This window comes from Helobdella robusta (assembly GCF_000326865.2).
Source record: "Helobdella robusta unplaced genomic scaffold HELROscaffold_46, whole genome shotgun sequence".
NCBI classification, from domain to species: domain Eukaryota; kingdom Metazoa; phylum Annelida; class Clitellata; order Rhynchobdellida; family Glossiphoniidae; genus Helobdella; species Helobdella robusta.
This window is the reverse complement of record NW_008705138.1, coordinates 209,721-225,177: the sequence shown is the minus strand read 5'-3', so window position 1 is coordinate 225,177 and position 15,457 is coordinate 209,721. Positions and strand designations below refer to the sequence as shown.

The 15,457-nt window shown below is 33.1% G+C and overlaps 3 protein-coding genes across 3 annotated transcripts; 2 read left to right on the top strand and 1 right to left on the bottom strand.

Moving 5' to 3' along the window:
• Positions 1-360: 360 nt before the first annotated feature.
• On the top strand, positions 361-1,594 carry HELRODRAFT_178112 (hypothetical protein; the record flags this gene model as incomplete). Its single annotated transcript, XM_009026255.1, has 3 exons — positions 361-413; positions 949-1,079; positions 1,452-1,594. The coding sequence occupies 3 exons, from the start codon at positions 361-363 to the stop codon at positions 1,592-1,594; spliced, it is 327 nt and encodes a 108-aa protein (XP_009024503.1).
• Positions 1,595-7,552: 5,958 nt separating this feature from the next.
• On the top strand, positions 7,553-12,758 carry HELRODRAFT_193262 (hypothetical protein). Its single transcript, XM_009026254.1, has 10 exons — positions 7,553-7,824; positions 7,974-8,084; positions 8,351-8,467; positions 8,700-8,781; positions 9,573-9,779; positions 10,572-10,631; positions 11,487-11,605; positions 11,829-12,027; positions 12,066-12,463; positions 12,553-12,758. Exons 1-8 carry the CDS (start codon positions 7,819-7,821, stop codon positions 11,904-11,906), a joined length of 780 nt encoding a protein of 259 aa, XP_009024502.1. The 5' UTR covers positions 7,553-7,818; the 3' UTR covers positions 11,907-12,027; positions 12,066-12,463; positions 12,553-12,758.
• Positions 12,759-13,496: 738 nt separating this feature from the next.
• On the bottom strand, positions 13,497-15,301 carry HELRODRAFT_178110 (hypothetical protein; the record flags this gene model as incomplete). The annotated part of the gene is made up of 4 exons (XM_009026253.1): positions 13,497-13,528; positions 13,587-13,655; positions 14,191-14,465; positions 15,255-15,301. 4 exons carry the CDS (start codon positions 15,299-15,301, stop codon positions 13,497-13,499), a joined length of 423 nt encoding a protein of 140 aa, XP_009024501.1.
• Positions 15,302-15,457: the final 156 nt, after the last annotated feature.

The window sequence follows — 15,457 nt, the reverse complement described above, 5'->3', positions numbered from 1 at the left end:
ATAGGTAGGTAGGTAGAGGCTTAATCCGCCCCGTTTAAACTATACAATACAGTTATCGATGTATTTGTTTAATAGTTTTGTTTGTATATATTACATTAAAAAAATCTTACAGAGCTATATGATGTTCAGATGTATGTAAGGATCGCAAGTCTTATGTTAAACATTTATTGGACCTCTCTCTTTTATTCACTGTCTCTTTTTTGCTAATTTACAATTTTGCATGTCGATTGTTGAAGGTAAGTTCAGTTAGGAAGATGTAAAAGTTGCAGGTTGCATGTGTGTCAGGTCGAGATAATATTTTGACAGATCAGATGATCGAATTGTTAGAATTAAATATCGAGACCAAATATTAGGAAAGAAATGATCACAAAGTCATTATTTGGTAAAACGAAAGATGATCAAGATGTCCATGCGTTAGATTTTGAATGTCATGTTTTAATTTTTTTTTTATTTTGACATGATATCAAGATTCATTTACTTTACTTTACTATTTACTTTAGTTTTAGTTTAGTTTTAGTTTATTTTTATAATATATAAATAATTAAATATACAATACATTTATATACTTATACTATATTATAAAATTTATTTATAACAAATATGCTATAATATATATTTATAAATAATATTTAATATAATACATTTATAATTAATATTTGTTTATTTTTATAAAATGTAACAATAATTAAACTTGGTAGTGGCATTAATTAATAATAAAAAATGGTACATTTTCTAATTTTCTTATTTTAGTTAAAAACTAGATTACCTAATTAGTGCATTTTCAAATCACCAAACTTTATTTCCTTACATGAAGTAACTGTATTAGAGCACACTAACATCAATAATTTAAATACATTTCCATTTTTATTTAATTACATATTTTGCTGATTGTAATTTCAGTTTAACCTAATAATTCAATTTAAAAATTTTATTTCTTTTATGTTGAAGGTATGAGTTAAAGAATGAGAATGGCACTTCCATTACAATTCTGACCTTAGGTGGCATCATACAATCCATAAAGGTTCCTGATAAAAATGGAAAGTTTGATGATGTGACGACAGGATTTGATAATGTGGCAGGTAACTTCTTAAAAGGAAATGTTTTTAATTTCTTTGAATAATTCATATTTTAAAAATATCTATGCTTCTTGAAAATATTTATATCACATTTCAATCTCACAATTTAAAAGTGATCTAAATACTGCTCACATAAGACATAATGTTTAAGTGCCTAGACAATTTTTAAATAACTTGATGAATAAACGAAATTATAGAGCAATCTATTTTTATATAACCATGATTTTGTTTCATTGTTTTTTATTAAATATACTCTAGTATGATAGGTCCTCTTTTACTAGTTAACTTGATCAATTTTTATTTTACTTTTTTTTTTTCACTTTTGCAATTATTTTAACCTTAATTTATTGAAAAGAAGGCAAATGAATTTACAAGATTACGAGGTCAATCCCGCTTACTTTGGAGCCATAATTGGGAGAGTGGCAAACAGAATTTTTAGAGGGGAGTTTGACATTGATGGGGTCACCTACAGGGCTTCCCTCAACCAGGAGCAAGCCTGTCTGCATGGAGGTCTTTAAGGGTTTGACAAGGTTCGTTTCTCTTGTATCAGAAATTTTAAGTGAATAAGTCAAATAAAAAACCGAAGCTGTTTTAATTTAGTACAGGTTGGAAACAGTAGAATGAATCAATGTGTATGCAATGTATGTTATTATTATTGTTATTAATATCATTGTTGTTGTTATTACTATTATTATTATTATCTTCGGCGATTCATATAGCGCTAATTATAAAAATTAAATTTTTCTCAGAAGCACGTTATGAAAAAATTACAAAATTTAGATACGATACTGATGTTAGTTGAGATAACAAAAAACATAGAGCAAAAAATAAAATTACATTAAATGAGCAAAATATTGTTGTTGTTGTTGTTGCTCATGTCTCGAACTGTGACGTATTCTGATCACGTGCTTACTCAGGTGACCACATCGTAGAATTCAGCATCGATACACTTTCGTATATAATACGTATTTGTCTGTGTGTGTGTGCGTGCGTGTGGATGTGTACGTAGGTGTGTGTAGCTCTGTATGACAAAGTGGTTAATTCCGAGCAATTGTACAAATGGTCAAATTAATTTATTTTTTATATTTCATTCGACAGAGAACTTTTTATATTTTGTTCGAGAGGGCAAGTTTATATGCTGAAAAATGTCGTTATACAGTCTTGAAATTTAACTAAACGTCTAATTTGCTGCAGTAAATTTAATTAATTAATTAATTTTTAAGTTTTTATGAAAATGCGTCTAAACAACTTAAAACACCATCGTGTTAATATTCACGTTAGGATTTACGATTTTTTTTCGAGCCGAGCAACCATCGAAAATGCGTTGAAATTGGTTGAAATTTTGAAAAAAATATTCGGAGACTTTGGGGGCCACCTGTCGGTCGAATTGAAAAACAAAAGATTTTATTGCTGGATGTTTGTATGTATTATTCTAAACTTTTTTGATTTTCTGTTTTACCCGTTGTTATTCATTCGAGTTATTCATTTTATGGTTAATCATTTGAGTTAATCGTTTTTTATAGTTTATTATTATTAATTTCATCGTTTTTTCCATAATAGCTTCCAATGTGCGCGCTTGTATGTGTGTCTGAGTGTGATTCTGTTTGAAATAGGGATGAAGAGATCGAGATATGAAAAAAGTTAGCTAGCATCAAACCATTGTAGGTTGTTGTATTCATGGTTGCGAGAGGAAGAGATAAAGATGAAAATGAAAATGAAAGGTTTATTTATATTGTGATCGGGAGTATTTGTTTTTGTTAAAGATGAATTAACCAGTGGCGATGTGTTAGTGCTTCCACCATCCAGACCATGAAAGAATGAAGATTCTGTAAAATATCGCCACATCATAATTTAATTTAATGTAAATGAGAATTAATGAATAATGTTCATCATCTTAATAATTTTGGAAATCATCCCTCGCCGAGACATGAATTATCAAAAGTATATAAAAAAGGTCATCAACTTTGGAATTTAAAAAAATATCTCTTCTGCTTTAAGGTTTGCGATTCGCTTCTGGGAGTAGCCAATTTATTCAGTGCGAATCATTTTATATTCCATTCGACAGAGCAATGTTTGATATCTTGAAAAAGTCAAATTTAAGCAGTATAAGTATAAATTGACCAAAACGTCAATCTAGTCACTGCAGTAAATATTTTTTCTATAATTTTTTTGAATTGAAAATGCGTTAAACACCAACATCTTAGTTTTCTTTTTAGGGTATAAAACTATAAATAATTTTTTGTCGACATATTAACTAGATGCTTATGTAACGGAAATTTGGAGGCCATCTGTCGATCGAATTAAAAACTTAATGAATTGATCGCTCACAAATTTTAATTTTCAAGAATTTTTTATTCTTCTGGACTCCCCATTGTTAATTAATTTGCGTTTGATTTTGATCATCGATCTTTGTTTTGTTGAAAATGATTAAACAATTTATTAAGAATTAATACTTACTAGCATTACTTCACTAACAACAATCTTTATGATTAATTAATTAACTAATGGTTAATTAACAAATTAATTAATTCGTTTAATTCAAGTTACATTTATAAGTTATGTATATCTGTCAAACTTCAGTATTCTCTCTGAATTTAATCCCATCTCAGCAATTTTAATGACCTTTGTTTTGGTAAAATTGGAGATTTCGATTTGTTTCTTGCACGGCTACTTCAACCGAAAAACTCGAAACCGTTCCTCGGTTTGCGGATTACTAAAAATTGGATTTTGTTTTTATAAATCATTCCATAGAGCAAGTTTAATAAGTAAATATTCATTCAATTAGTGTTTGTTTTCCAAAAAATAGAAATCCTTTATTACGGTTAATTTATTTTTAATATTTTTTAACTTCGGAAGTATAAAGTTCATAAAATCATCCACGACACCACTACCTTACGTTTCACCTCGGAACATATGTCCTCAAGCGATTAAATTCTATGGCTTGTCGTGCGAATCTCTTTTTAGCTATGTAAATTCACTGAATTTGAAGGCTGTTTTACAGCCGAATCAATTGAAATTTTAATCGTGTGTGTTAGTCTTTATATAATTCAATTACATCGTTTGCTTTCAGTTCTAGAAGATGGAAAAATTTGGTTTTTTAAAAAGTATGAAGACTGAAATTTGAAAGATGAAGATGCTTCCCCCTTCCAGATCTGAAAGAATGAAGATTCTGTATAATACTTTACGCCATAATTTTTAGTGAACGGAAAATAGTGTCATCAATTGTAGACTTGAAAATTGAAAATCGTCTCCGCAAAAACATAAATTAGCAGGAAAAATTGACAAAAAAGGTTATCAACTCTGAAATTCAAACGAGGATTAATGAATAATGTTCATCAACTTAATAATTTTGAAAATCATCCCTCGCCGAGACATGAATTATCAAAAATATATAAAAATGGTCATCAACTTTGGAATTTAAAAAAAATATCTCCCTTCTACTTTAAGATCCGCGATTCGCTTCTGGGAGTAGCCAATTTATTCAGTGCGAATCATTTTATATTCCATTCGACAGAGCAATGTTTGATATCTTGAAAAAGTCAAATCTAAGCAGTCTATAGTATAAATTGACCAAAACGTCTGATTCACTGCAGTAAATATTTTTTCTATAGTTTTTTTGAAAATGCGTTAAACTAACGTGAAACACCATCATCTTAGTTTTCTTTTTAGGGTATAAAACTATAAATAATTTTTTTGTCGACGTATAAACTAGATGCTTATGTAACGGAAATTTGGAGGTCATCTGTTGATCGAATTAAAAACTTAATGAATTGATCGCTCAAAAATTAATTAATTCGTTTAATTCCAGTTACATTTATAAGTTATGTATATCTGTCCAACTTCAGTATTCTCTCTGAATTTAATCCCATCTCAACAATTTTAAGGACCTTTGTTTTGGTAAAATTGGAGATTTTGATTTGTTGCACGGCTATTTCGATCGAAAAACTCGAAACAGTTCCTCGGTTCGCGAATTACTAAAAATTGGATTTTGTTTTCATAAATCATTCCATAGAGCAAGTTAAATAAGTAAATATTGGTTCAATGTATGAGTGTTTTTTGCAAAAAATAGGAATCCTTTATTACGGTTAATTTATTTTTAACTTTTTTAACTTTGGAAGTGTAAAGTTCATAAAATCATCCACGACACCACTACTTTACGTTCCCCTTCGGAACATATGTCCTCCTCAAGCGATCGACTACTACGCGTTGTCGTCGTGCGAGTTCCGCCTTTTAGATATGTTATTCACTGAATTTGTAGGCTGATTTAAAGCCGAATCAATTGAAATTTTAATCGTGTTTGTAAGTTTCCATATCATTCAAATTCAAGCATACATCGTTTGCTTTCTGTTCTAGAAGATAAAAAAATTTTGTTTATCAAAAAGTATGAAGACTGAAATTTGAAAGATGAAGATGCTTCCCACTTCCAGATCTGAATGAGTGAAGATTCTGTATAATACTTTACGCCATAATTTGTTGTGAATTGAAAATAGTGTCATCAATCGTAGACTTTTGAAAATTGATAATCGTTTACCGCCGAAACATAAATTAGCAGGAGAATAGGACAAAAAAGGTCATCAACTTTGAAATTTTGAAAATATTTATCTTCTATTGCAAAATTCGGGATTCGCTTCTAGCTGTAACCGTTTATTTATCGCGAACTTTTGTTATATTTCGTTCGACAGAGTAACGTGTGATATGTTGAAAAATGCCAGATTTAAACAGTCTCGATGTTGAATCAAAAGTTTAATTCAGTGCAGTAAATATTTTATTGTTTTGTAATTTTTTTGAAAGTGCGTTAAACTAACGTGAAAAACCATTTTAATTTTTACTTTGGTATGATTAATAATTTTTCGTCGATCAATGCAAAAAGTCCACATTTAATGCAACTTGGGTGAATTTAATGCAACTTGAGTGAACTTAATGTAACTTCATTCAATTCATTCATTCAATGATCCTCTGTAATCCCTTAAGGGACCGTTGAGGCCGATGGTATTCTTCTATCTCTCCAAAATCCTTTTCTTTCTCTCGCCATCTTCATTGAGCTCAATGTTCCAACCCCCGTCCATTCCGTGATATCATCCATCCACTTCCTCACAGGTCTTCCAGTCCCTCTTTCTCATCAGTACTTTTTTGATCAGTCTGTCGTCTGTCATTCTGCAGATGTGCCCAAAGATACCCAGCTTTCTTTCCTTGACACTTTCATACACAGTTTTTTGTCTTCCAAGTTGTTTTCTTATGGCATCGTTTCTTATCTTTTGTCTCCAACTGATTCCCAGCAACTTTCTACAACAATGCATCTCGAATGCTTCCAGTTTGTCTTTGTCTCTTTTCTTCAACGTCCAAGCCTCACATGCATACGTCAATGTAGAAAACACACACGCTTCTACGTTCTTTACCTTTGTTTTTGTAGATACATTACCGTTTTTTAATATTACTTTCAAAGATGCAAACATTCCTCTCGCGATTGCTATTCTTCTATCAATTTCTTTCGAACAATTATTGTCATCAGTTATGAGGCTGCCCAGATATATAAATTGGTTCACTTGTTCGAGCTTTTCTGCTCCTATCTGGAATTCATCATTGTTTCCACCTGCTTCCGAAATCATTATCTTTGTCTTACTGCTGTTAATGTCTAGTCCATGGTTTCTTCCACCATCGTACGTCAACTCGATCAGTTTCTTTAGACCCTCTGCACTAGATGCTAGCAGATCTATATCATCTGCAAACCTGAGGTCCCTTATCACTCTGCCTCCAATGTCGATTCCCTCAATATCTGCCTTCTCCATTTTTTCCAAGGCTCTTTCCAGCAGTGCTAAGAACAGTAATGGTGATATTGGATCTCCTTGTCTACTTCCTATGCTCGCTTTGATCCATTCTCCCAACTCTGTACCTACCTTTACCGCCATTGTTGACTCCTCATAAAGCCCTTTCAGCACCCTTACCATTTTTGTTGACACTCCCATACTTTCCAAAGCTGCCCACAAACCTTCGTGCCAGACTGAATCAAACGCCTTCTTAAAATTCACAAAACAATGAAAAGTTGTTTGACCTCTGCTTCCTGCATCTTCCAACAATAGTCTCAATTGGTGCTCCTGTTAATGCAACTTGGGTGAAATTAATGCAACATAAGTGAATTTAATGCAACTTGGGTGAATTTAGAAACCCTTTTTGGCCGATTTAATTACAATGGATTGTTTTAATAGGGGTGTACATCTGTGTGTCCTGCATTTGCATAGTTTGAAGAAAATTTTTTATTTTACTAAAAGCAGTGGGACTGAAATTCGAATGAACTTTTAAAGACTTCGGGTTCTATTGTATAGGTACATCTTATTAGGAAAGGTCAATATGAGAGCAGGCGACTAATTTATTGTTTATATACTATGAAGTTTATAATACTAGGCTACCCGCAGTTTTTAATATGTAGCTCCATTTTGTGCTATTGCGATTTCATTATTGTAATGTTTCTGCCATTCTTTGTCACTTCATCGTCAGTTCTAAGTGCTTTCAAGTTTCTAATTTTTTTTTCATTGGTTTTATCATTTGTCTCTTTAAAAAAAGTCAAGTGCAGAAATTGAACTATAGCACATGAACTTAATGCTTGCCTGGACGCGTTTTTGTCATTATACAACCACCCGCAATAATTAAAATATTTATCTGCCTTGTCGATGAATGCGCGGTTGTCAGATTGGTGCTCCTGTTACTTCCAAGTAGATTGTACGTATGGAAAGAATACGATAGGGAAATGCAAGTACAAATTCCATCCATCTTCTTTGCCCACTCATTAATTAATTATCCCGTTCATTCATTAACTCATTTTAATTTCACGCTTTTCATTTTTAATGGATTTGTTTAGTTTTGACTAATTAATTAGCCTTTACATTTTGATTGTTATGTTAGAAAATATGGAAAGCCAGCACGACATTGAACGATGATGGCAGCGAACAACTTGAACTTACTTATTTAAGTGCCCATGGGGAGGAGTCTTTTCCTGGCAATCTGCTTGTTAAGGTAAGGTTGCCAGATGGTTGAATGGTTGGTTGTTGGATCGATCCATTGGTTAATTGGTTGGTTCGTTCATCGCTTTGTTGATTGGTTAGTTGACTGACTGCTTGGTTGACTGGCTGGTTAGCTTGAGTTGAATAGATGGTTGTTTGATTGATCGATTAATTGATGGATTGATCGATTAATTTATTGATTGGTTAGTTGGTTGATTGATTGATTGATCGATTAATTTATTTATTGGTTGGTTGATTGATTGAAAATAACATTTTTAGGCAACATACAAACTGGACTGTAAAGATGACCAACTGACCCTAACCATGAATGCTACAACAGACGCGACGACCATCGTCAACCTGACTAATCATGCATACTTCAATCTTGCTGGCCATGTTAGTCAGCTCACACGACTGATGATTGATAAGTTATTGATTATCTGATTGATTGGTTGGTTGGTTGGTTGGTTGATTGGCTAGCTGTTCATTGGTTGATGTATTGGATGTTTGATGAATCGGTATATTGGTTGGTTGATCGCTTGATCGCTTGATGAATTGATGTATTGTTTTAAATTGTTTGATTGATTGTCAACAAATCAATCTATGAAACAACCAACCAACGAATCAGCAATCAGCCAGCATAAACGAGCACAAGTTGCAAATGTTTGCCTCCCACTACCTACCCAAAACTTCTTCAGCCGTCCCCGACGGTTCGTAAACTATGTTGTTGCATTTCCTGTTCATCATCGGTGTATATTATCCCACACACACACCACGCACACACCACACACACACACACCACAAACACACCACACACACACCACACCACACACACACGTGAATGTCGTTGTCGTCAGATGGTTGGGTTGCCATTGATTTGATCAAATAACTTCTTTACTAATTGATCTTCACTGGCAGTCTGCTAGACGACAGAAGAATTATTTTCAAGTTGACTGCTTCGGAGTGCAAATACAACCATGGCCTGATTTCAAAGTACTGAGCCGTGACAAACCTCATCACTGAACAAACCTCATCACTGAACAAACCTCTTCACGAACCTCATCGCCTGCAACTTCATCACCTCGATCTGCTTATTACCTTTTCCTCAAACTCAGATGCTGGTCAGGGGTTGGATCTTAAATTATTTCACAACCTTTAATGGAAAGCAGCTTTCTTTATCGTTTAAAAAACCGTGATTCGTTGATTTTTGAATCGATTTATAAGTAGGATTCTTCATTTTCAAGCGGACTTACTCGGCCACGCGGATCAGCCTCACACTTGCTAATGTTTATGTAGTTTCATTATTAGTAGCGTCTTTAAGACTGTACAGAAAGACTTTAGAGGCAAAAATATGATCAAACAACAACAAACATAAACAAATGAACAACAACAACAAACAAAAACAAACAAAATAAACTAGCATACATACAGACAAACAGACCGGCAAACAAACAAACAACCAAAAAACAAACAAACAAACAACCAAAAAACAAACAAACAGGGACAGTGGCCCCTGTGGCTCTCACAGCCCTGGACTTTTCCTCACCGAAGTATTTGAAGGGAGCAATCGGGATGGTTGTTGAGGCTGGTGTGCACGGAATCGACCACAACTTCTGCTTGAAGATGGCGGCTGGTGCTGATAATGATGGTAAAGGTGGTGCTGATAATGATGGTAAAGGCGGTGCTGATAGTGATGAAATTCGTCACGGTAAATTTTTTTACTTTATAACTTATATAACATAACATATTATAACTTGAATAACGAGACACTAATTGTTGGTCCTATGCCTCTGGCATATTATGCCCTTCGAATTAAAAGAATAAATAATATTTATTTAAATAATAATAATAATGGTTATACAATAATAAATTAATTATATAATTATATTTTATTATTATATTATGACGGTGTAAGATTGTGGTGTTGGGTTTGAATTTCTTGGCGTCGTATTCGTATTGTATTCAGATTTTTTAAAAATAAACCTATAATAATAACGTTTGTTATTTATGGTTATTATTATTATTATTATTTTAATAAATATTATTATAATCAATTTTAAAACCAATTAACTCTGGTCGTTCTCTCTCGATTCGAATGATGACCTCTTCAAATTAATATTCTCTTTATTGTGTTTGACATGTTTTTTTTTATTTCACTATTTTATTTTATTTGTACTATCATTTTCATTGATTTTATTGCTGAATAAAAGATCGTTCCCATTATTATTATTACTATTATTATTATTATTATGTGACAGGAACAAGCTATGATGCTAATTAAATATATTTCACCGTTCTGCTCTTAACTTCACAATGAGCAAAATGGTCTTAACCTTTAATATTATTTTATACAATTTTTAAAAATTTTATCATTGCGCATTATTTAATTAACATTAACTTATATATATATATATATATATATATATATATATATATATATATTTATCATTGTATGTTTTTTTATGGTGAAAAATAAAAGGTGTTCCCATTTTATTTGAAGCTGCTCGTTTGGAAGATGAGATAAGTGGAAGGGCTCTGGACATCCACACCAACCAGCCAGGTAGGTACCATTCCTTTGTATTATATTTCATTTCAAATGTTTTTTTTCATCATTTTTTTATTCATTCATTCATTTATTCGTTCGTTCGTTCATTCATTTATTCATTCATTCATTCACTTATTCGTTTTCTCGTCAATATCATTTTTTTCATTTTTAGCCATCAGCTCTTTCGTTTATTCATTCATGTGACAGACTTCGTAACGTCTCGCTATTTTTCTTTCATTTGCCGTTCTGTTTGTTCACAGACTGACTATTCACAAACGAACAAACAAACGAATGAACGAACGAACGATTAAATGAACGAACGATTAAATGAACGAACGAACGAACGAACGAATGAATGAACAAACAAATAGACGAATAAATGAACAAGTGAATGAATGAACAGACGAATGAACGAACAAAAAAAAATAAAGGAAGAATATTAAATCGCGAGTGACGATTGATTTTAAATTCATTTCATAAGAAACAACAGGCTTCGTCGTGTTATTCTAGGTAAAACTAGCTACTTCGGCGTGTAGGAGTACTTGGAAGATGTACAGAAATAATTTAGAAGAAGGGTCTTTGTAAAATTTTTATTTGAACAGTTGAAAATTTTTATTTTAAGGAGTTGAAAACATAGTAGCAGGGGAAGGGTAGGGATTCAAAAAAGAACTCGTGACAATCTCTATGAACAGTCCCTGAACGAACAGGCATATGAACGAACGAACGAACAAATGAGAAACAACGAAAATAAATAGACAAACAAAGAAACGCACAGATGAACAAACAATTAAACAAACGAGCAAATAATTATCAAACAAACATTCAAAACGATCAAGCGAACGAACTGGCAGACAAACAAACTACCAACAGGTATGCAGATATACACAGGCAACTATCTTGATGGACTGAGTGGAAAAGAAGGAGTCAAGTATCGCCAGCATTCTTGCATTGCATTGGAGCCACAACTCTGGCCCGACGCCGTTCACCACGTCAGTGATGATGATGGGGTGATGATGATGATGATGGGGTGATGATGATGATGATGGGAGTGGGGATGGTGGTGGTGATGATGATGATGGGGTGATGATGATGGGGTGATGATGATGGGGTGATGATGATGATGAGGAAGGGTGACGATGATAAATTGATGATGATGATGATGGGAGGGTGGTAATGATGATTTTAATTATCAAACTGTTCACAAACCAACAGGCAAACTTTCCAAGCATGCTGCTGAGAGCTGGCGAGATGTACAAGCATATCACCATCTACAAATTTTCCACTAAATAACTTTTTTTTTATATCTTTCATTCACTCACTCGTTCATTCATTCGTTCGTTCATTCATTCATTCGTTTATTCATTCGTTTATTCATTCGTTTATTCATTCATTCATTCATTCATTCATTCATTCATTCATTCGTTCATTTGTTCATTCATTCATACTTATCTTAATCCCATTTTCAAACATTGAATGCAGGTTATTATTAATTACAATAATAATCATGTTTTTTTTTTTATTATTATTATTATTGTTATTATTATTTCATCTCCAAATGTTATAACATTAATGACATAAACTCCAAAACCCATGTAACAGATTGTTCGAAGAATATATCTGTAAATATATTATGCATACTTACAAACATACATACTATACATACATACTTACATACCTATATATATACATACATACATACCTACATACAAACAAACAAACAAACAAACAAACAAACATGCATACATACATACATACATACATACATACATACATACATACATACATACATGCATACCTACATACAAACAAACAAACATACATACATACACACACACATACATACATACTTTTGCAAACATACTTTTGCATACATACACAGAGAGAAACACATATACATACCTATATACATAGATGCGTGCACACATACATTCCGTAAACATACATACATGTTATTTTTCTTATAATATTGTGTCCCCTGCCAAATGTTTTGAAGTGAATTTAAATAAAATAACTAATAAATAAAAGAATTAATAAATAAATAAAAGAATATTATAAGATTTTAATGTTATGATTGTCACTCAGCTAAAAGTTTACTGATATGTTTGATATTGATCACAATGGAATAAAGTTCTGGTAGCAATGAAGTGATGGTTTTTATTCACTGTTTCCAATGTGGCGTTCTATAAATTTATAACAAAATTGATTGGTTGTTTGATTGGTTGGTTGGTTGATTGATTAATTGGTTGATTAATTGATTGATTGATTTATTCATTCATTCATTTATATTGTATGATCATGATTGACTTTAATTGATCAATCCGATAATGCTGATTGGCAATAGAGAAGTGAATAAATAAATTTATCGATTTTATAATTAATTGTTTCATTCATTCACCCCCCTATCACTCATTCATTCATCCATTTCATTCATTCATTATCTATTCATCCATTCCTTCACTTATCATTCATTCATTCATCCGTTTTTTCCATCCATCTACGATATCTAATACAAACTTCAACATGTATGATTTCATTTCAAATGTTAATGAAGCAGAGAATGGGGATGGTGGTGATGAATGGATGGTGATGGCTGGATGGGACTGATCCATTCACTTGATGATCAGATGAATGGATGGATGAATGAATTGATGAATAGATGGATGCTTTTTGGTTGCACGAATGAATGAAAAATTGAATGCTTATGTAATTTAAGTTGAATTTGACCAATATGAAAAAAGTTACGGATGAACGAATGAATGAAATGAATGAATGAATGATTGAATGAATGAATGAACAAACGAATGAATGAACGAATGAATGAATGAAAGATAGTATGAATTAATGAATGAATTAATGATTTATTACTTATTCGTCAATTAATTATAAAATTAAAAAAACGTTTGACGTAAAGGCTAATCAATTATAAAAAAGTGAATTTAATTGAATTAAAAAAAAGTTTATGGTGCCAACTTGTTGCTTCTTTATTCGCGACAATCACTTGAACGTCCGCTACCTCACCTTCTAATTTGGGGATTTGCCCTTGACGTTGAAAATGATGACTTGTGATTGGTTGGTTGGTTGGTTACGTGTAGTGATTGGCTGGTTAGTTGGTCACGTGTAGTGATTGGTTGGTTAGTTGGTCACGTGTAGTGATTGGTTGGTTAGCTGGTCACGTGTAGTGATTGGTTGGTTAGTTGGTCACGTGTAGTGATTGGCTGGTTAGTTGGTCACGTGTAGTGATTGGTTGGTTAGTTGGTCACGTGTAGTGATTGGTTGGTTAGTTGGTCACGTGTAGTGATTGGCTGGTTGGTTGGTCACGTGTAGTGATTGGTTGGTTAGTTGGTCACGTGTAGTGATTGGTTGGTTAGTTGGCCACGTGTAGTGATTGGCTGGTTAGTTGGTCACGTGTAGTGATTGGCTGGTTAGTTGGTCACGTGTAGTGATTGTTTGGTTAGTTGGTCACGTGTAGTGATTGGTTGGTTAGTTGGTCACGTGTAGTGATTGGTTGGTTAGTTGGTCACGTTGATTATGTGTGTGTATGTGTGGTGTGTGTGTGTGTGTGTGTGCAGCATACCATCATCTTCAAGAGAACGCTTTTTTATTTTCTTTTTGATAGTTTTCTTGCCTGAGTTTTGATGGTCAACGTGTTTAGTTTCCGCTTTCTTTGCTGTTGTTTTTGTGGCTTCTGCTCTTTCATCGTTCACTGCCAATTTCGCTTCGGCTTCTGCCACTTTTTGTATTTCCAATTTTGACGTCGCGGTTGTTATTGTTGAAGTGAAAGCCAACTTTCTGGTGGTGGCGGTAGTGGCGGCGGCGGTGGCGGTAGTGGGTGTTTTTGTGGTCTCTGGGCTAGCAGGTTTGGTTGTGGTTGTTGATGCTTTAGTGGTGGTAGCGAGTGTTGTTGCCATGGAGTCATGTTTTGTTGTGGCCGTTGTCGCTAGAGTAGTGATTGTTGTCGTCAACGTAGTCGTTGCAGTTGGTTTTGTGGTTGTTGTTGTTGTTATTGTAGTGGCATCAGCAGCTGATTTCGTTACTTTCGTAGTTGCTGTAGCTGACGTTGTGGCCGGGTTCAAGGCTCCCAGCGACAAACAAATCGTCGTGAGGCAGTAGTGATTCATCTGGGGAAGAAGATATAATTTATTAGTACTACATCATCTGCGTGGTCTCAATGTATTGAAGATGTAGCATTGTATAATGGTAATATTAACACTTTTAAAATTAACTCGAAGTATTCAGTCACTATAACAGAGATGATGACGACGAATACAAAATCGTCGATAAGTTATGAAGTGGGTGTGGGTGGATGACGTCATGTGGGTGATTGAGGTGATGGAGGAGGTGAAGAAGATGGTTATGTAGGCCTGGTAGGATGATACAGCAGGGATGATACAACAATAGATATTCAAAAAAATGCTTTTATTGAAAATATGATTAAGATGCTTCAATATTTTCGGATTCGACTCTCACTCAAGTTAATCAAAATTATTTATTAAGCTATTACGCCTTGGAAATTTTTTAAGTGATTGAAATTGATAACTTATTTTAAATATTAGTAAGTTACTTTCTTTATTTCAAAATTTTATCTTATAAATTACTTCTTTTAAAGTAATTTCAAATGTTTTTTGATGAATAACTCACCTTAGTAATTTTTGAAGCTTGCCAGATGCAATGCTTGCTGCTTGCATGCTCGTGAAAGTAAAATGACACTACACCAAGAATATTTATTTTATTTTATACTAACACATAGAAGACTACACGCAATTATACCACACACACACACACACACACACACAGCACACACACACACACACACACACACACACACACACACACACACACAC